Source organism: Musa acuminata, chromosome BXJ1-8 (assembly GCF_036884655.1).
Source record: "Musa acuminata AAA Group cultivar baxijiao chromosome BXJ1-8, Cavendish_Baxijiao_AAA, whole genome shotgun sequence".
NCBI classification, from domain to species: Eukaryota; Viridiplantae; Streptophyta; class Magnoliopsida; order Zingiberales; family Musaceae; genus Musa; species Musa acuminata.
This window is the reverse complement of record NC_088334.1, coordinates 14,727,566-14,748,392: the sequence shown is the minus strand read 5'-3', so window position 1 is coordinate 14,748,392 and position 20,827 is coordinate 14,727,566. Positions and strand designations below refer to the sequence as shown.

At 37.1% G+C, this 20,827-nt stretch overlaps 2 protein-coding genes across 3 annotated transcripts; both read left to right on the top strand.

Annotated features, from left to right (window-relative positions):
- Window positions 1-6,124: 6,124 nt before the first annotated feature.
- Window positions 6,125-7,492, top strand: LOC135587634 (1-aminocyclopropane-1-carboxylate oxidase-like). 2 transcript variants are annotated; one of them, XM_065079255.1, is made up of 3 exons: window positions 6,125-6,305; window positions 6,421-6,656; window positions 6,858-7,492. In XM_065079255.1, the coding sequence occupies exons 1-3, from the start codon at window positions 6,204-6,206 to the stop codon at window positions 7,438-7,440; spliced, it is 921 nt and encodes a 306-aa protein (XP_064935327.1). In that variant the 5' UTR covers window positions 6,125-6,203; the 3' UTR covers window positions 7,441-7,492. The 2 variants fall into 2 exon arrangements, with proteins under 2 accessions (XP_064935327.1, XP_064935326.1); XM_065079254.1 differs by having other exon boundaries at window positions 6,125-6,656.
- Window positions 7,493-20,274: 12,782 nt separating this feature from the next.
- On the top strand, window positions 20,275-20,827 carry LOC135680301 (1-aminocyclopropane-1-carboxylate oxidase-like). The gene is made up of 2 exons (XM_065194184.1): window positions 20,275-20,376; window positions 20,492-20,827. Exons 1-2 carry the CDS (start codon window positions 20,275-20,277, stop codon window positions 20,825-20,827), a joined length of 438 nt encoding a protein of 145 aa, XP_065050256.1.

The following is a 20,827-nucleotide window of genomic DNA, read 5'->3' as shown; positions in this document are numbered from 1 at the left end:
ATCCAACAACAATTTTAGGCCATTCTCTGCGTTCTATAATTAATGTATTGCCACCTGCATAGCTTAATATTTATAAACTAATTTTGCAAACTTGAGTCTATTATGTTGGTTGAAATTTTTGATGATCTGAGATGGCTCAAACGAGAGGTGCCGATATGAACAATCGACGCACGTCATCGCCATGGGATACTTTTGTCTCTGACATCACATGTCATTGCCATCAGGAGAGAATATTTGGTGGATATTGCCCCCCCCTCCCCCCCGACCATTAAAGTGGCTTGTTACAGGGCACATGACAGCATAACATGATAACTATCTATGACGGTCATGAAGTGGAGATTAAACACAGTTGGTAATGGCTACTGCACTAAGTTATGGAATGATCCTTGGTTGGAGAATCTGCCTACAAATAGATGGCCTACATACGTGAATATATATGAGATGAACTATTTATCTTTTGTGGTTGATCTTATTTATGTTAAATCTTGGAATTCCTAAGTGATCGGTTCTTTATTTCATCGCAAAAATTTATTATATTCATCTTTCGCAGGTCTCGGTGATGATTATTGGATTTGGACATGCACTCCTAAAGGTTGTCTTCTACTAGTATTTATTCAAATGTCAGACGTGGTCCTGTTCATAATGAGAAAGGCAAGGCAGGGTGGAAGGTGATGTGGGGTCTTGTTGCTCCCCCTAAAGTTAAGACCATTTCATGAAAATTGTTGTGGAACCATTTACCTACTTCTTCACTATTTGCTCGAATTCTTCATTCTCAATTTGATTCTTGTTCTATTTGAAATATTGCTAGAATTTGTTCACTACCCAAACCCATTATGACTTCAAGTTTATTCCTCGTTGGCACCGTTAGAAAATAAATAGATAAACAAATTGTAAAAGAAGTTGATTGTTATTAATATATCAAAAATCTCATCTACTTATCAGGTCAGAACGAAAGTATGGAGAGTACCCTTCTCGTGAGGAGCACTATTGTGAATTTTGCAACTTTGGTTCATCTGGATCAACTGCAATGATTATCATTTTTGCAACTCTCACAATAAGCCTTTCTCCCTGTGAGGTTGGGTGGCTATTACCACTTATAACTTCTTTCCAATCCAATGTAGACCTGAGGGAAATTTTTTTGTAAAATCAAAGTCTCAACCCTGTGAACCTTAGTATGATTGATTTTAATATTGAATGTGATGGTTCATTTTATACTAAGTCTTTTCTTACAGGTACGAGTTATATAATCAGCAAATAAACAAGGAGCTTTCTATGCTACTGGATGTGTGGCATTTGATGGAGCTAGCATAAAAGAATATGAATCCATGGCATTTCTAGTTAAAAGAGCAATGAATAGAAAAAGCAAGAAAACAACTTAAAAGATTAAAGAAAGAAGAAAAATACTTTATTTATAATTTACTAAGTAATTAATGATAAAATATTCAAATATCATCTGTAATATCCTAATAGTCCCATATTGGAAGTGGATAATGTGTATGATTAGCTTATAAGGGCCTCATGAGTGTACTATGTTAACTCCTGCTTAAGTATTTTTGTCCGTGGTTGAAGGATCAAAATGGAGTTATTGGCCAATTAGCTTATCAGACTCGGGTCGTGATGTCATCACTCCAATAAAAACATCAAAAGGAACTCGAAGAATACTTCAAAAAGTATTCTTGAAGTTCACTTACAAGATTTATGAGCCGAGTTTAAAAATTATAACACTCATGGATCTATTTCTGACTATTTCTCAAAGATTATTTTTATTATCCACCAAATGATTAGAAATGGTGAACAAATAAATGTTCAAAGAGTAATAGAGAAAATTTCAAGATCTCTAGATCATCTAAGATTCCTAGATCCAAAGTCTAATTTTATTATTATACTAAATGAAGATTTGAAAGACTTAGAACAAATGTCTAATACAACTAATAATATCTCTTCGAGTTTATGAATAAAAACTTGTAAAAATAAGGGAAGAAAATTATGGAGAACAAACATTATAAACTAAACTTACTCTCGAGAACAAAGGTGAATCAAAATTTCAAAAAGAAAGAGATCGTGGACAAAGAGAAAGTAGTGAAAGAAATCATACTAATCATAAAACTCAAAACAATGAAAGCAACGAGAAAATTCTAAGCCTATATGACTAAGGAAAATACTAAGCCTATAGACATGGCAGAAATTCGAAAATGTCTAAAATATAATGTTATGCTAGTAATAGGTATAACAACTATTCTTTCAAATTTTATTACAATCCTAATAATCAATGTGACAAACTAAATTTTGTTGAGAAAAAAGAGAAGAATGAAAACCTTGTTTTGCTAATGACATGATAATCTAAAAGAAAATCAATCTATGACATGATATCATGATATAAGAGCTTTAATTCATGTGACATTAATTTTTTTTTTTAAATAGATACAAGTTATTCTGATAATATTACATTTAATGATTCATCTCAAAGATCAGTAAGAGACAAAGGTAAAATTCTTCTTGGACATAACAATGTTAAAGAATTATATATTTTAGATATTTATTTTGTTCCTAATATAAAAAATAATATTCTAAGCTTAGGTCAATTGCTTGAAAATTTTTTCGATATTAAAATAAAGGATATGACTCTTTATAACAAGAATAAAGCACTAATTTTACATATAAAAATAGATAAGAATATAATATTTCCTAATATACATCATTGACTAATTAAATTATTCTAAAACTATTACTGAAGATAATTTTACACTATAGCATCTTAGATATGGTCACTTAAATTTTAAAATATTAAAACTTTGAGAAAGTATAATATGATGATAGAATTACTAAGAATTGATCACCCAACAACAAAGTGATATGATGTGTAGTATATATGAGAAAGCAAGAAAGAAAGTTTTTTTAAATTGAGAAGAACAAAACGAGTAGGACATCAACATGATTAGTGTATTAAGATGTTTGTGGTTCAATTAGTGCAATATCACTTAGAAGAAGCAGGTATTTTTTTTACCTTTATTATAAAGCCAAAATTTATATTTATATGTCAAAATAAAAAAAAGAAGTCCTAAGTAAATTCAAGAAATTCAAGAACTTGGCTAAAAAACAAAGTGAACGTAAGATAAAGTGGCTAAGAATCGTTGGTGGTGAATATACATCAAATAAATTTAAAATTTTTTGTAGAGACAATAAAAATTTATATCAATCACTATGTCATACAATAGACTATCCTTAAAATAGTTCAATGCATGTTAAAGGAAAAAATAAATAAATAATTTTAGAGAGATATTGTTGCTTATATAGTTTATTTTTGATAAAGCAAATTAGTAATATTACACCAAGTATGGAACTTATAAAAGTCAAAAGTTGATCATTTAAAATTTTTTGAAAGCATTGCATTTGCTAAGTTAACGGAAGAAAAGAGAACAAGGCTTAAGGATAAAGTCAAAAATACATCTTGTTAAGTTATATTGTGATTTCTTATAGCTACAAGCACAAATAAAGTTATAATAGTAAGAGATGAATAATAGATTTAGAATTAGAAAAGTGATGAACAACTTCAAAAGAGGATAATATGATTAAAGTACCAAATAATTTTTTTTTTTTCTGAATTCACCTACATTAGCTAAGTCACATAATTCAAGAAGTTCAATTTTAAAAAGAATAAGAATGATTTAAGAGTTATATGATGTTACTTGAAGGATTGATACAAATTATGATAAGCTTTCTTTATTTTATTTTTTTATAAGTTATAATCTATTAATATTTGAAGAAGTTTATATAGAAGTAAAACACATGGGAGCCCAAGTACACTACTAGAAGACCACCGGGTGATCGATGTTAAGTAGTTCTTCAAAAAAAAAAAAAAAAACACAAGGAGATGTGGAGAGATATAAGGTTCTATTGGTTGCAAAGGATATATGTTACAATACAAGATCGGCTATTAAGAAGTATTCATACTAGTAGTTCGATTATGAACAACAAGATTAGTCATCTCCTTAGTATCTCAACTTAAATGGAAAATTCTATAGATGGACGTTAAGTTAACATTTCTTAAAAGAATTCTCAAGGAAGAAGTATTTATCTATCAACCCCCTTAGTTTTATTATTCATTGATATGAAGACAAAATATACAAGTTGAAATGGGCTCTTTATGAGTTTAAACAAGCTCCATGAGCATGGAATTCTCAGACCGATGATAATTTTATTTTAAATAATTTTTTAGATTTTCATATGAATATGCTCTTTATATAAAAACTAATCTTGATGGATATACATACTTGTTTGCTCTAGGTTATTTAATTTTTACATACAATAGGTCTATTATGATTATAAAATTTAAACACTCAATGAAGGAGTTCGAGATAATAGATTTGGACTTAATAATTTATTTCTTGGGTATCGAAGTCAAACAATAGCGAAGAAAATTTTATTTCACAAAGACACTATAGAAAAGAGCCTTTGAATAAATTTTTTTTATCAAAGATTATCATCCTATTGATACAATGATGGTACCAAGTTAACTAAAGAAGGAGAATATAAACAAATTAGTCTAACTTATTATAAAAGTTCATTTAGATGTTTAAAATTTTTGATATGCACTCTGATGTGGTATATTATTTGAACTTGAATTGATAAGTTGATTGATAGAACACCTAAAGCATCTCACTGGAAGGATACTAAGAGGATATTATAATATATTAAATGGACGATAAGTTATATGCTTCATATAAGGAGTTATATTTTGTTGAATTTCGTAATAATGATTGGACTAGGAGTTATGACGATGGAAAAAAATATAATGAGTTTTGTATTTTATCTTAGTGAAGCTACATTTATATAATCATTAAAAAAAATCTATTGTTGCTCTATCAACTTGAAAGATATAATATGTTGCAATAACCTTTTGTGTTTATTATGCAATTTGGATAATAATACTATTTCAGATACTTCATATACAAAGTGAAAGTTTAATTAAGATTTATGTTGATAAATTAATAATTGCTTTAGTCAAGAATCTAATATATCATAAAGATCAAAGTATGTTGATATGATATTTTACTTTATAAGAGAATAGTGAAGTTAAATAAGCATTGAATATACTCTCAAAATTCTTCAAATTTAAAATATTTTAATAATTTGATAAGTCAGATAAAACAAGTTTAGGAGAGAGACTATTAGAATTAAATTTGTCTATCCTTTCAAAGCACCAAGAAAAACATTATTATATCAAAAAGTAAAACACATTAAAAACTCTATAGTAGAATGAATCAAATTAACCATTAGTTCTTGAAAATAAAAGAAAAAAATTTATATTAAATATATTAAATTTATTATATCCGATAAGACTACATAGACTTCGTGTGTTATGTCATAAGAGGTATCGATTTAGAGTTATATAGTAAAATTATTTTGAGTATAAAAAGATTATATTATCTTATCTGTGTGCTTCATTCATCTCTTCTATCTATCCATTCAATATGATATATTGATATAAGACTTAATCGGAAAGTAACATGTTTTACTCGATTTTATCGAGCAGTTCATTCGGATTGGGAATTCTTCGTAAACGTTGCAAACGATGCAATCCAATAACAAAACCAGTACAAGCTGAGCCGGATATGGATCATTCTGGAAGCCTGCCATGATCGCCTCGTACATGCCGAAGCCACCTTATTAACGTGATGAACATTCTTCTGACCAAGTCAAGCAGCCCCACGTTGCAAATGATGCAATCCAATGACAAAACCAGTACAAGCTGAGCTGGATATTAATCATCCTGGAAGCCTGCCATGATCGTCTCGTACGTGCCGAAGCCACCTTATTAACGTGATGAACGTTCTGGCCATATCATCATTCTGTCCATTTATTTCACGAGTGAATCAAATATGATTTGGATGGTTTGCCGTGTGGAAGTACTTGTGGTCTTTGTCTCTTTCTAATAAGTACTTGTGGTCTTTGCCAAGGAAAAGAAAGGTTGACAAACAAGTCTTTGTCTCTTTCTAATAACCAAGGAAAAGAAAGGTTGACCAACAACACTTGGCATACTTCCTCGTTTCTTCCTTTGATTTGTACGTAAGATCTGAAGTGAAGCTCAATCTTTGCACTATAAAAAGCCCCAAGTAGCTCCATTTCTTTTCATCGAACTCAAGAAGCAAAGTTCAACCAAAGCATCGCATCCGTCTTCTCAGAAAATAAATCTTTTGTTAGAAATGGCCATTCCAGTCATTGATTTCTCAAAGTTGAAGGGCAAGCAAAGAGCCGAAACTTTGGCACAGATTGCCAATGGATGTGAAGAATGGGGATTCTTTCAGGTCTGTTGTCATGGAGGATGTGCTTTCATGTTCCCGATCTTCTTCCTTTCTCCCGTCCATGGTTCTTCTGAACATGAAGCTGGTACTTATTCCAAGTAATCTAATGTGCTTGCAGCTGGTGAACCATGGGATTCCGGTGGAGCTTCTGGATCGCGTGAAGAAGGTATGCTCGGAGTGCTATCGGCTCAGAGCGAAGGGCTTCAAGGGATCCAAACCAGTGCAGCTGTTGAACAAACTGGTGGACAAAGAAGGGGAAGAGGCCGATGTTAAGCGCTTGGATAACGTGGACTGGGAGGATGTTTTCCTTCTCCAGGACGACAACGAATGGCCGTCCAACCCTCCGGAGTTCAGGTACTTCATTCACGAAGCTCCAATGCTGCTTGTTCCATTCCCTGTTCCACATAAACGAATGAACAACATTAGAAAGTCAATTATAATCACTGCTGAATAGCTAGCTGCCCCAGCGCAAGAATTGGATTGTTGATCTTTGATTTGCTACTCATAATATGATGGTTGTCGCCAAAGTTGTTGACGTTTGCTCTCTTCATGCAGCGAGATCATGAAGGAGCACAGGGAAGAGCTGAGGAAGCTGGCTGAGAAAGTGATGGAAGTAATGGATGAGAATATGGGGTTTGAGAATGGCTACATCAAGAAAGTATTTTCAGGAAACGGTGAGCACCAGCCCTTCTTCGGCACCAAGGTGAGCCACTATCCGCCATGCCCGCGCCTGGACCTCGTAAACGGCCTTCGCGCCCACACCGATGCTGGCGGTGTCATCCTCCTCTTCCAGGACGACCAAGTTGGTGGCCTCCAGATCCTAAAAGATGGGAAGTGGATCGATGTGCAGCCTGTGGCCAATGCCATCGTCATCAACACCGGAGACCAGATCGAAGTACTCAGCAACGGTCGCTACAAGAGCGTGTGGCACCGCGTGCTCACGACCAGCGATGGCAACCGCCGCTCCATTGCTTCGTTCTACAACCCCTCCTTGAAGGCCACCATCACTCCGGGAATCAGCAACGACGACGCTCCAGCTTTGTACCCCAAGTTTGTTTTCGGGGATTACATGGAGGTGTACGTGAAGCAGAAGTTCACGGCCAAAGAGCCCAGGTTTGATGCAGTGAGAGCTATGTAAGGATAAGTTAATGATTATCGAAGTTATGTTCTGAGAATATTCTTTTGTATCAGATTTGTTTGTACCATAATAATTGTTTGCTATGACAAGTAATTTATATAAAACCAGCAGCCCAACCTATTTTTTGAAACCTCACGAGATGGCAACTATCATGGAGAAAGGCCAATTAGTTCTCCAATTACGAGGGGTTTTGATGAGTGGCGTGACACTTCACAAATCATGTTTAGAAAAATTAAAAATCACACACGTTTCTTGGTATAGCCATTTTCAAAATAAATAGAAATAAAAACACATTCTTAAAAATATATAGTTTGATGTAGATATTTGTCACATCTTTATTTAGAAATTTTGCCGCGTTTATTGTGTCAACTTCATTCTCAACTATATTCTCAGTCTCTTGACAGAAGTTTTTCAATCATTTTGATTATTTTGGGATTCATAAGTTAGAACAGGAGAAAAAACATAAAAATAAGATAGGGAGACATACTAATTTTATAGTGGTTCAATATTTTTGATCTACGATCCATTCTTATTTTATCTATCTATGAGGCCATTGACGTTCATTGGTATTTTTTTCTCCAAAGTTTGAAGATCAACAATCCTCTACAACTTTCTTTTATCAAAGCATCGGTAAAAAAAGCTTGTGCTTGAAATATTCAATCTTTTATAGGTATCTCTATAACTTAGTCATCCAACTAAAGCCCAAAAAGAAGATAAAAATCAAACCTCTAATAGAGAATTGGAAAACATTGCAAGCACGATGGATGCTCTCACCAGCCAAACATGAAGACGGTATTTATAGGCCCTAAAACCTTAAAAATGTAGAGTAAATTAAGAAAAAATACTAAAAAATAAAGATACATTGTGATATGATCATTGGATGTTTGCGACGAAATTGAAACACATCATTTGGTGACTCATATGATACTAACACCTAAGCTAGGTAATATTACTTGACCTAGGTAGTATAATCTTTGGGTGATGCTACTGCCAAGCCCGATGATAACCTAGTAAAGACGTAGATACGACCATTTACTATTCACTTTTAACCCTTAATTGTTTTCGTTGGAATTAACTCATTTTTAAAATTAACTTCGACCAAGACTGACATAAGAGTTCTCTGCATATTATTAAATCTTTCATCATATCATCAGTGGATCTTCTATCATATCAACTTATGTTCCGACATCCCGACTTCAAAGTCAATGTGTCTCATCCATACCAATTATGCACAAAATACTCCTATTACAATATATTCAACTTTAGCTATGGATAATGCCACAAAATTTTACTTCTTACGCTATCATAAAACATACGCAATGTCCAAGAAGTATTTTTCTTGTAAAGTTAGTATCTATATATGGAAAAAATTAAAATTTTTAAATTTGGGAGATCCAAAGATATTATTACATTGAAATCTAATACAAAGATATAATTACATGTTCAATGGCAGTGAGTTGAATTAGTGCTATAGCAAATTTTAATCGATTTTGAAGTTCAATTGATAAATCCATACTAGAAATATGATTAACCAAAAATGCAAGTAAGACTTATAAGTAATGCAAATAAGTAATCAATAACAAATCAAAAGTGAGAGATGGAAAACAAATCGATTTATAGTGATTCAATTTTTTCGACTAACGGCCACTCTCGATTCCTCTTCTTTCGAGGCCATTGGCTTTCACTATCGATGTTTTTTCTAATGGATGAAGAACAACTATCCTTTTTACAGCTTTTCTCTTTTTAACAAGCTTAGGAGAGAACCTTCATACTATTAGAAAATCATGGATTGACATCTCATGCACAACGAAAAATAAAAACAAAACTAGATTTCCCAAAATTAAGTACTTGGTCATTGTACAACGATTGGTATGTGAGAAAATCATAAAACCGAAAAATCGCATATATCATGTTAGAAGTGTTACTTAGGGAGATCGTATATCCCCGAAATTTCCAAATTCGATAGAGTGAATGAAAGAGAACTCGTGTACTCCACTCCAGTGGTGATCCATACAACAAATGCAACGACGATGCTCCTTAGATCGTTGTTGGATCTCCTTCTCCACGTGCATCGCAAAGCTACTAGAGCCAAGGAGGAGGAGAAGAGAGCTAAAGAGAATAGGAGGGGCGACCACCAACAGTTCTAGCCTATTGACCATTCGGTTCCTCCTATTTATAGTTGTGCAAGTAGCTTAATCCTTAATGGATCCTATCCTCATTAGATCTCAATTCAATTGGATCTCTATCCAATTATGTAATTAGATCTTATCCATAGGATCTAAACTAAGGGCTCTATGAATATTTTATATCCATACTTCTACTCGTTGTAATATTCATCATATATATGTGACCCTCTAGGCCCGATACCGAGCTGGCCATGAGTCGATCCAATCAGAACTTCTTCTGATATAGTAAATTATTATCTTTATAATAATTCATCGATTCATTGACTATGGTTATACTAGATCACTACGTTATTGTCCCCAAATGGTAGAGGAGAATCTAATATGCTGAACTTATCTATCCATAGTTACCATGTGTCTATAGTCCTTCATCCATCTAATATCCTAGAGACCGTATATAGGATACAGTAATGTTAAGCCCATACAAAATCCTATCCGAGTCTCGCTCTAATCGGATTCTCTTGGAGAACTCATTCTCTCTCAATCTGAACGACTTTGGCTAGAGATTTTGTTTGAGCAAGCACACATGAGATATTTCTCTCGTGATACCAAAGAGTGGATAATCCTCTATTGATACTCAATTGCCTTCGTAAGGTTGGCTGTCATTCCCTAGAATTGGTTATACCATATCTAAAACTTTCAAACTTATAAATATGACGTCAAAGAATGAAGTACTCGTACAAGATATCTTTAGTGTCTTAAGTCTAAGGACTAACATACAATTGGGACTACAGAATCATTGTCTGACATTAGGTATCATTAACTATCAAGCATTCCGTAAGTAGATCCATCATATGGATGAGTATACATTGCACCGGTCTATTTGGTTCTCTCGATGTCTTTCTCGAGTAACCTATGACCGGGATGATTTAGGATTTGTGTTTAAAGGTGAATCAGTCTCATTATCATGATCTCATCACAATCTGATTCCCATTGCATAGATCCAAGGATATCACAATATACATCTAGATAATATGTGATAAAATATCAGTAATAATAAGCAAAGAGATCGTCGCAACGTGTCATAGGTGCCATCACTTACGTGATTGGCTTGTAGGGCACCTATAACTAACTATTTCTCACTTGAACTAAAGTCAATCACATGTGTCTGATCCCCATCAGACCTTTATGATGCTTAAATATAATCTAAGACAATGGTTTCGTTAGTGGATCTATAATGTTATCTTTGAAAAAAATTCTTTCCATTGGTATACCTTCATGGGCCACAATCTCTTTAATAAGCTAGAACCTCTTCAAAATGCTTTTGATGAGACCTAGATTCCTTCGCTTGAGAGATCGCCCCATTATTATCATAATATATAGGAATAAGTTCTATGCTACTCAATACGACTCTCAAATCTTTGATGAACTTCTTTATCCAAACCCCCTCTTTTGTTGCTTTTGTCGTAGTAATATGTTCTGCCTTCATGGTCAAGTCAGCAGTAGTATCTTGCTTGGAACTATTCCATCTCTCCATTCAAGGTGAACATATACTATGAGAAAATAAAATTTCATGTCTCATTAGTATAAGACATCTCTTGAAATATTTCATATCAAACCTTTTGACAATAATGTCTATGTACCTAGATTGAGATAAGTTAAGCATCCTCTTAAATCTATCTTTATAGATCCAAATCCCTAAAATATATAATGTTTCACCTTAAGCCTTCCATGGAGAAGTGTCTAGATAGCCAAGCCTTTAATGTTGAGAGTATTCCCAATGATTATGATGTCATTCACAGATAACACCAAGAAGGTGATAGCGCTCCCACTTACCTTTTTATACACGTAAGGCTCATCTTCATTCTTAACGAGGTCATAAGATCTGATGGCCTCATCAAATATTATGTTCCAACTTCGGGAAGCCTACTTTAGTTTATAAATAGACTTAAGCAACATGCATACCTTATCTGGATACTACTTGGACACGAATCCCTCATGTTGCATTTGCTAGTCATAGGTGCCCTACAAGCCAATCACTTGAGTGATGACCGGTGTGACTTGACACGTAGTCTTTTTGCTTATTATTATTTGACATTTTATCACTTTATATTGCTTGTTGCTTGAATATATTATAATGTCTATGGATCTATACAATGAGAATCGGATCGTGATGAGATCACGATAATGAGACCGATTCGCCTTTAAACACAGATCCTAAATAATCCCGGTTATAGGTTACTCGAGAGGGACATCGAGATAATCGGACAGATTGGTGTGCTGTATACCCATCCATATGATGGATGCAACTAGTCTTATAGCTGCTCGTGTGGGGACACTAGAGATATAGTATAGGTGCTCATTGAAGAATGAGTTTACTAATTGAGCCGCTTACGAAATGCTAGATGGTTGATGATGCCTTATTATTAGATAGCGATTCCTTAGTCCTAGTGGTGTATCTGGTCCTTAGACTTGAGATACCAAAGATGTCCTATATGAGTACTTCAATCTTTGATATTGGACTTATAGGTCTGGAGGTTCCAGATCTAGCACAGCCGGTCATCGGGAGTGGTAGCCAACCTTACGAGGACTATTGAGTATTGATAGAGGATCATCCACTCTAGGTGTCATGAGAGGAATATCCCATGTGTACTTGCTCAAGCAAATCCCTAGCTAGGGTCATTCGGATTGAGAGAGAAACAGTTCTCCAAGAGAATCCGATTAGAGCGATACTCGAGTTGAAACCGTATGTGTCTGATAGCACCATGCCCGGTATATAGTCACTGGAATATTAGATGGATAAGGGACTATAGGTATACAATAATGGAGGACAGACAAATCCAATGGTTTGGATTCTCCTATTTCGTCTAGGGACTCCAACGTAGTAGCCTAGTATGTCTATAGTCGATGAGTCAAGTGAATTATTATGGAGATAATAATTCACTATCCCAGAAGGAGTTCTGACAGGTATGACTAATGACCAGCTCGATATTGGGCCTAAAGGGTACATATATGGTAGGCGTTGCGATGGGTAGTGGTTCGAATATGAGATATCCGTCGGAGCCCCTATCTTATTTGATATCCAATAAGCTCATGAATTATTGGATCCTATGAATGAGATATAATAAGAGTCAATGAGAGATTATTGGATAGAGATCCATTAATCTAAGAGGCTTAGGTAGTTGGATAGAGATTCAATACCCAATAATACAGGATCCATTATGGTTAAATTTATAGAGGACTTCTATAAATAGGAGGGAACCAATGGTTCAAAGGCTAGAGTTTCTTTGGGTTACCTCTCCTATTCTCCTCCCCCTCTCCTTCTTAGATAGCAAGCTTAAAGTTTTGAGGAGCAACGTCACAGCCTTACTGTGTGGATCACCACTAGAGAGGAGACAGCTATGAGACCAACTACATCTATCATATGGACGGGTATATAGTAAACCAGTATATCCGATTATCTCGATGTCCCTCTCAAGTAACCTATGATCGGGATTACTTAGGATATATGTTTAAAGGCGAATTAGTCTCATTATCGTGATCTCATCACGATCCAATTTCTATTGTACAGATCCAAGGACATCATAATATATAAATGTATATATGCAATAGTCAATATAAAGTGATAAATACCAAAATATAATAAGTAAAAAAATTATGTGTCAAGTCACACGTGCCATTACTCACGTGATTAGCTTGCTGGGCACCTATGACTAGCAAGGAGGACGCTTGACTTCCTTCACCCTCTCCTAGAAATCTATATGAATTCAGGGATATACGATCTCCCTAGGTAACACCCTCTCCTAGAACACATCTTTGAGAAATTGAGGATTTTATTTTTAATATTCTTCCGCTGCACATGTGATATCGCCCCTAGATTTTCTTACAGTGGTATCAGAGCTAGGTTGTTCATGCGAAAGATTGGTTTTGAACTACATGTGTTATGTTTTGGAAAAGCTTTTGATGTAAAAATCGTTGATGCAAAAATGAGAAAGAGCAATAACTGTTGTTGCCCTTACTCGCAGATGGTAGCTTGCTGCCTTCTGCGTGTGTACAGCCTCCTGCGGCGGTAGCCATAAGGGCGGTGACCGCAAGAAGGTAGCATAGCGCCAACACACTAGTAGGATGTGTGCCTGCAGCAACCGACCATCGGGGGGCTGGCAGCCCACGGGTGCCCCACCAGCAGGCAAGCCTGCGCGCACAGGGCCCGCGGGCGACCTGCCCATAGGGGTGAGTTGTGTGCGGGCGGCCTGCTTGCAAGGGTGACACCTGTAGGTGACATAGCGCCCGCAAGCGCGGTGCCCGTAAGTACCACGCTTGCGGGCACTACACCCATGTGTCATGGACATAACTAGTTTTGCCTAGGTCGTGCGGTACCCTTGCATGTCCATTCGTAAAGGTCAGCCTCCCTAAAGCCTCCCATGGTCCTTAGGACCCACAAAAGAGAAGACGGGTTTGAAAAAACTCCTCACTCGGGATCCACAAGCAAACATTTCCGAAAACACTTCATAGACAATGCAAATTACAAACAAACTTTACAAGCTCTGAACAATTACACAACGAAGGGTCAAAATGGTCCACTACAGATCGAAAATCTCTCATAAGTGTTCACATGATACAACCTTTATTTACAAGCCTAAAGCAGCCACCAAACCCAACTAAAATGGGACCATTAAGCCTTCGGCCGTACCTTTACATGCTGTACAAAGCATGAACATACCAAAAGATACGGATATACATAAGAATTACATCAAACATCCTGTTTAGAAGTTTGTCTGTGACATTCTCCCCCACTTATTCCTTCGACGTCCTTGTCGAAGCCTTTGCCGATACTGTAACTCCTCGCCTTTGCTGAGTCTTCAATCTTCTGCTCCAGTTGTAATGTGCCTCTTGGCTCCTAGCCGCTCTCCGTTGCTGTTTTGGAGTAGTCGAACATTTGATCCGCCATGCTGCTTGAACTCGCCAATGACTCTGACTCTAGTGTGGGGTTGGCTGAGTTGTGTTGATCTCTGTTGGTTCCTGCGAATCCTCCAGATGAAGAAAAAGACCATCCTTACTATGTGCCAATCTCTCAAATATCACATGCTACTTGAACTGGGTGGATCCTTGTTGGAGTTTTAACGAGCATCGCCTCGTAAACTTTTGAAGTTTTGGGTTATTCCTCCACAAAATGTCCATCGACTCTTCTTTCATTTAGTTGTTACTTCCAAGTATATTCGCATCACTTCCACTTTTGATTAGCATTCTATTGGGAAATGAAGCAGATAGTCTACTCTCAATAGAATTGATCACCATTAGTGAGGATTTGACAACTATTGTCTTCTATTATCTTCGAAGGATCTTTGAACCTGTGTAGAGCTCCTTTACTGGATAGATAAGAGAATTGGGGTACTCGATTTCACTCATTCTCTTAAAAGTTGAGAAGGCAATGGTTACTTGACTTTGCCCGCCTCCTCGATGTTGTACTCCATGCATCGAGCTAGTTACTAGCCTTCGCCTGCTCTTTGCTCACACTTCTGAAGCACTTGAAGTGTTTGCACTCCTTGCGTTGAGTTAGCTAATATGATTCACCTTCTTAATGCCATCGAACTTCTGGAATGCAGGAAGTTTTCACCCCAACTTGGAGTAAGTCTTTAATAGTTTTGGTCGCCTCTGAGATTGTATCGTCTTCTCCATCAACTCGGCCGCCTACTCCACCGAGTAGCAAAGGTATAGCACCACGTACTACCTGCTTCGTTCCTTGGTCGTGCACTCTTGCATGACCCGAAGTCTTACACTTTCGGTTATCTTGATGAGAAGCTCGTTGACACCAGTCTTACGAAGTTCCTTAGCCTCTGCCCTTTAGCCTTGTCTTGGTTTTTGGAGTTTGCCTTTGTATGCTCCACCTCCTCGGCCCCTTACAAGACCAAGCGCTCTCCCTCCATGAGAGCAAGGGATCAATGACTTTCACGGAAGTCTCGCCTTTGTGGTACCATTATGCTACCATGCCCATGGCTCTACTATCCGTCGCCTCACATCTGCATCCCTTTTCTTCATGATCAGTAGATATATCTCTATGGCACTCCTCCGAGTCCACCTCCATTCTAACTAATACTTGATTTTGGGTAGCTAAGTCCCTCTGGACTCGTCATTACTTCCTCGCCCCTTTCGACCACCTGATTTTCCCAATAGCTTTAACACCTCTGTGTTCTCTAAGCAGCTCCCTTTGGTCAATGGAAAGACAGATTGCAACTCCCATGCATGGCCTTTACCATCGCGTTGTAGGATTTGTACCGATTATGTTCTCCTTAGCTTCCTTAGTAGTAACATTCTCTTACTCGACCTTATCCTCTGACTTGCCAGGCTCCCTTAAGTGAATATGGGCTCTGGAGCAGTCCAACTCTCCAACTGCTTCGATTATACCTCTGCATAATCAAGTCCCTCCCATGGGACTCACTAGTACTTGCATTCGAACTTTTCCCTTGGTGGAACACAACCCCTAAATGTTGATGACCAAGGTTTTCATCCGATGCAAAATTCGATGAATGCACGAAGACTCACCTCTGCGGTACCGTGGCCTTCACACCTTGAATCCATAGCCCTTCTTGTCATCGTGTTGTTCACCGAAGTGGAGCTTCCTGTAGCTTACAATCATACCTCCGTATGTTCTAGTCCCTGATGGGAATATGTCGTGTGTATCGCAATACCATAAACTGTTCCACCATGATCAGCTACATCATGTCGCCTCTTGGTGACATCTCTATTGCATTCTGATCCTTGTAGGATAAATTCGAATTGTGATCTCTTAATATGTGGTCTTTGCCAATACATCATAGTGTCTCTACCACGTTCAATTTTGTTCGCTCTTTTGGCAATCAACTTTCATCCACTCGCTCTTGGGTCACACCTATATGAAGCACTACTCTAGAATAGTTTATCGCCTAGTAGCTCCCAATGTCCACTGACTTCGCTAAAATTAGTGTACCATTGTTTGGATCCTGGGCCTCTGCCCCTACCAGCATAATCTTTGCTACGCACGCTTCATGTCTAGTAACTTTACTAGTAACACTGTGGCATATTCTTCAAGAGTACCCACCTCTACATCCTCTTGTCTCGTGCCAAGACCTTCTGAACCCAACTTTGCCTCCGCAAGTTGAGTCGCCTTCGTTCCTCCATCAAATGCTTCTCTGAGATAAAGTGCATGTGCCCAGAAGCTCCCTTTGTCTTTGGCACCACGCAAGATGAGTCCACTCAGTTAGAATGAAGGACCCATGGAACAACATGTTCTTGCTCTTGCCTCTGCAAGAGTTCATGTCCTTGACCTTTGTCAAAGGAAAGCATTGTGCATCTGCTCCATGTTCCATAGAACCATCTTCTATGCTGGCTCCCTTCATGCGGCTTGGGTACTTCGCCAAGTTACACCCAAGTTGCTCCACTCCTCGTTTTTGCATTGAGTTGATGGTGGCCCTTGTGCCCACCATTCCATGGGTCAGCCCTCCCTTGAGTCTGATTTCCATATCGACTCCAAGTGTGCCTTCGTTTATGTTACTTTGGGTCGCTCCCCCACTTGATCTCGCAATGTATTCTCTCAAGTGAGATCGTGTGACGACTCCTTGCCGCTTGCTCAGTCCATTGATCTTCGTGGAGTTGTTATTTGTTGAGGTACTCCTCCTTAACATATGCAGTCTATTGCACATGATTCTCCCTCTGGAGAAACCGGGATCTATCCTTCCTAGATAACTCTCCCATTGGAGCAACATCTCTCTTCGTTTCGGAGATCACCATCCCCTTGGACTACTCTGATTCACTGAACAAACTGCGCATTATTCTGCCTCTTGCAAACGCACTTGCTAGATTGTAACTCCACGTCAATACAGCCACCATTGCACCACTCAAGGCCTAGCAACATGCTGAACTCGCTGCACACTTCAGCCTCCTATGGACGTATCCTTCACATGCCGAAGAGAAAGTTTCAATGCTCCATGGCGCCGAGTTTCGGTCACCTTGGGATGGCCACGAACATTCCATCGTCTACTTACATGCCCATGCATGAGTATCGAATTCTTCGCATTAGCAATTCCCCTCACCTCTGTGAGCTTTGCACAACTCTTTTAGTCGTTGAGTAACTCATTCCACCTTACATGGTCTCATCCTTTACCAAGCGCCTCGCTTGTCTTTAGTACCATCAAGTACAGTTGTCAACATTGAGTCGTAGCTCAAACTCAGCCATCCTAACCTTTGTACGCTCCGTATTCTTCCAAGCTTGCTTGTTCTCGTGGTGCCTCTTGTGTGAAGGGTTAGCCATTCCTCTGAATGTCAATATCAGATGCCTGCTCCTCCGAGCGACTCCTTTTCCCTACATCTCCATACTTGTTTTCGCCAGACGGTCGCACATATGCTGACTGCCCTCAACCTAGTCCCGCTAGGTCCCCCACGTTTGCATGCCAAGTGTTTCTATGAGTGCTTATCCTGCTCTAATACCATCTATCACGGACTTAGCTGATTTTGCCTAAGTCCTAAACTCGGTAAAAGGAGAATCGAGTTGTAAAAGGTGGTTGGTCTTCGCCTATTGAAAGAAGACTGATAGTGGATGCCGGTGGCCTCGACGAAAGAGGAATCGATGGAGTGGATGTAGGTCACGACGACCGAATCACTATAAAAATCTGGTTTGCCTTTACTTTGAGCAATTTACTTTAAACTGCAAACTACATTCTCATTACTTGCTACATTCTTCCATATGCTTTCAATCTAAGCATATTTCCGAAATCGGTTTTCAATGTACGAAGAATTTTTAGAAACATAATTTTTACCGCTGCACTAATTTACCCTCCCCCCTCTTAGAGCCGACTCGTTCCTAACATGTAAGTTATTTAATTTTTCCACACAATAGGTTTATCATGATTATAAAATTTAAATACTGAGTTCGAGATAATAGACTTGGACTTAATGATTTATTTCTTGGGCATCGAAGTCAAACAATAGCAAAGAAAATTTTATTTCAGAAAGACAATACAGAAAAGAACCTTTGAATAATTTTTTTATCAAAGTTTATCATCCATTGATATAATGATGGTACCAAATTGACCACGGAGAATATAAACAAATTAGTCTAACTTATTATAAATGTTCATTTAGATGTTTAAATTTTTTCATATGCACGTATATTATTTGAAGTTCAATTGACAAGTAGATTGATAGAAACTTCTCACTGGAAGAATAGTAAGAGGATAGTATAATATATTAAACGAACGATAAGTTATATGCTTTATATAAGGAGTTATATTTTGTTGAATTTCATAATAATGATTGGATTAGGAGGTATAACGATAGAAAAAAGTATAATGAGTTTTATATGTTATCTTAGTGAAGCTACATTTATATAATCATTAAAAAAAAATCTATTGTTGCTGTATCAACTTGAAAGATATAATATGTTGCAACAACTTTTTGTGTTTAATAATACTATTTCAGATACTTCATATACAAAAGAAAATTTTAATGAAGATTTTTGTTGATAAGTTAATAATTGCTTTAGTCAAGAATCTAATATATCATAAAGATCGAAATATATTGATATCATATTTTACTTTATAAGAGAATAGTGAAGTTAAATAAGCATTGAATATACTCTCAAAACTCTTCAAATTTAAAATATTTTAATAATTTGATAAGTCAGATAAAACAAGTTTAGGAGAGAGACTATTAGAATTAAATTTGTCTATCCTTTCGAAGCACCAAGAAAAAAATTATTATATCAAAAAGTAAAACACTAAAAACTCTATAGTAGAATGAATCAAATTAACCATTAATTCTTGAAAATTAAAAAAAAAAGATTCATATTAAATATATTAAATTTATTATATCCGATAAGACTACGTAGACTTCGTGTGTTATGTCATAAGAGATATCGATTTAGAGTTATATAGTAAAATTATTTTGAGTATAAAAAGATTATATTATCTTATGTGTGTGCTTCATCTCTTCTATCTATCCATTCAATATGATATATTGATATAAGATTTAATTGGAAAGTAACATGTTTTACTCGATTTTATCGAGCAGTTCATTCGGATTGGGAATTCTTCGTAAACGTTGCAAACGATGCAATCCAATAACAAATCCAGTACCAGCTGAGCTGCATATGGATCATCTTGGAAGCCTGCCATGATCGTCTCGTACATGCCGAAGCCACCTTATTAACGTGATGAACATTCTTCTGACCAAGTCAAGCAGCCCCACGTTGCAAATGATGCAATCCAATGACAAAACCAGTACAAGCTGAGCTGGATATTAATCATCCTGGAAGCCTGCCATGATCGTCTCGTACGTGCCGAAGCCACCTTATTAACGTGATGAACGTTCTGGCCATATCATCATTCTGTCCATTTATTTCACGAGTGAATCAAAGATGATTTGGATGGTTTGGCGTGTGGAAGTACTTGTGGTCTTTGTCTCTTTCTAATAAGTACTTGTGGTCTTTGCCAAGGAAAAGAAAGGTTGACAAACAAGTCTTTGTCTCTTTCTAATAACCAAGGAAAAGAAAGGTTGACCAACAACACTTGGCATACTTCCTCGTTTCTTCCTTTGATTTGTACGTAAGATCTGAAGTGAAGCTCAATCTTTGCACTATAAAAAGCCCCAAGTAGCTCCATTTCTTTTCATCGAACTCAAGAAGCAAAGTTCAACCAAAGCATCGCATCCGTCTTCTCAGAAAATAAATCTTTTATTAGAAATGGCCATTCCAGTCATTGATTTCTCAAAGTTGAAGGGCAAGCAAAGAGCCGAAACTTTGGCACAGATTGCCAATGGATGTGAAGAATGGGGATTCTTTCAGGTCTGTTGTCATGGAGGATGTGCTTTCATGTTCCCGATCTTCTTCCTTTCTCCCGTCCATGGTTCTTCTGAACTTGATGCTGGTACTTATTCCAAGTAATCTAATGTGCTTGCAGCTGGTGAACCATGGGATTCCGGTGGAGCTTCTGGATCGCGTGAAGAAGGTATGCTCGGAGTGCTATCGGCTCAGAGCGAAGGGCTTCAAGGGATCCAAACCAGTGCAGCTGTTGAACAAACTGGTGGAAAAAGAAGGGGAAGAGGCCGATGGTAAGCGCTTGGATAACGTGGACTGGGAGGATGTTTTCCTTCTCCAGGACGACAACGAATGGCCGTCCAACCCTCCGGAGTTCAGGTACTTCATTCACGAAGCTCCAATGCTGCTTGTTCCATTCCCTGTTCCACATAAACGAATGAACAACATTAGAAAGTCAATTATAATCACTGCTGAATAG

Coding starts and splice junctions, on each gene's coding strand:
- LOC135587634 (XM_065079254.1), top strand. CDS start 6,277: ATGGATGTGAAGAATGGGGATTCTTTCAGGTCTGTTGTCATGGAGGAT. Junction 6,657..6,857: donor TCCAACCCTCCGGAGTTCAG/GTACTTCATTCA, acceptor CTCTTCATGCAG/CGAGATCATGAAGGAGCACA.
- LOC135680301 (XM_065194184.1), top strand. CDS start 20,275: ATGGCCATTCCAGTCATTGATTTCTCAAAGTTGAAGGGCAAGCAAAGA. Junction 20,377..20,491: donor AAGAATGGGGATTCTTTCAG/GTCTGTTGTCAT, acceptor ATGTGCTTGCAG/CTGGTGAACCATGGGATTCC.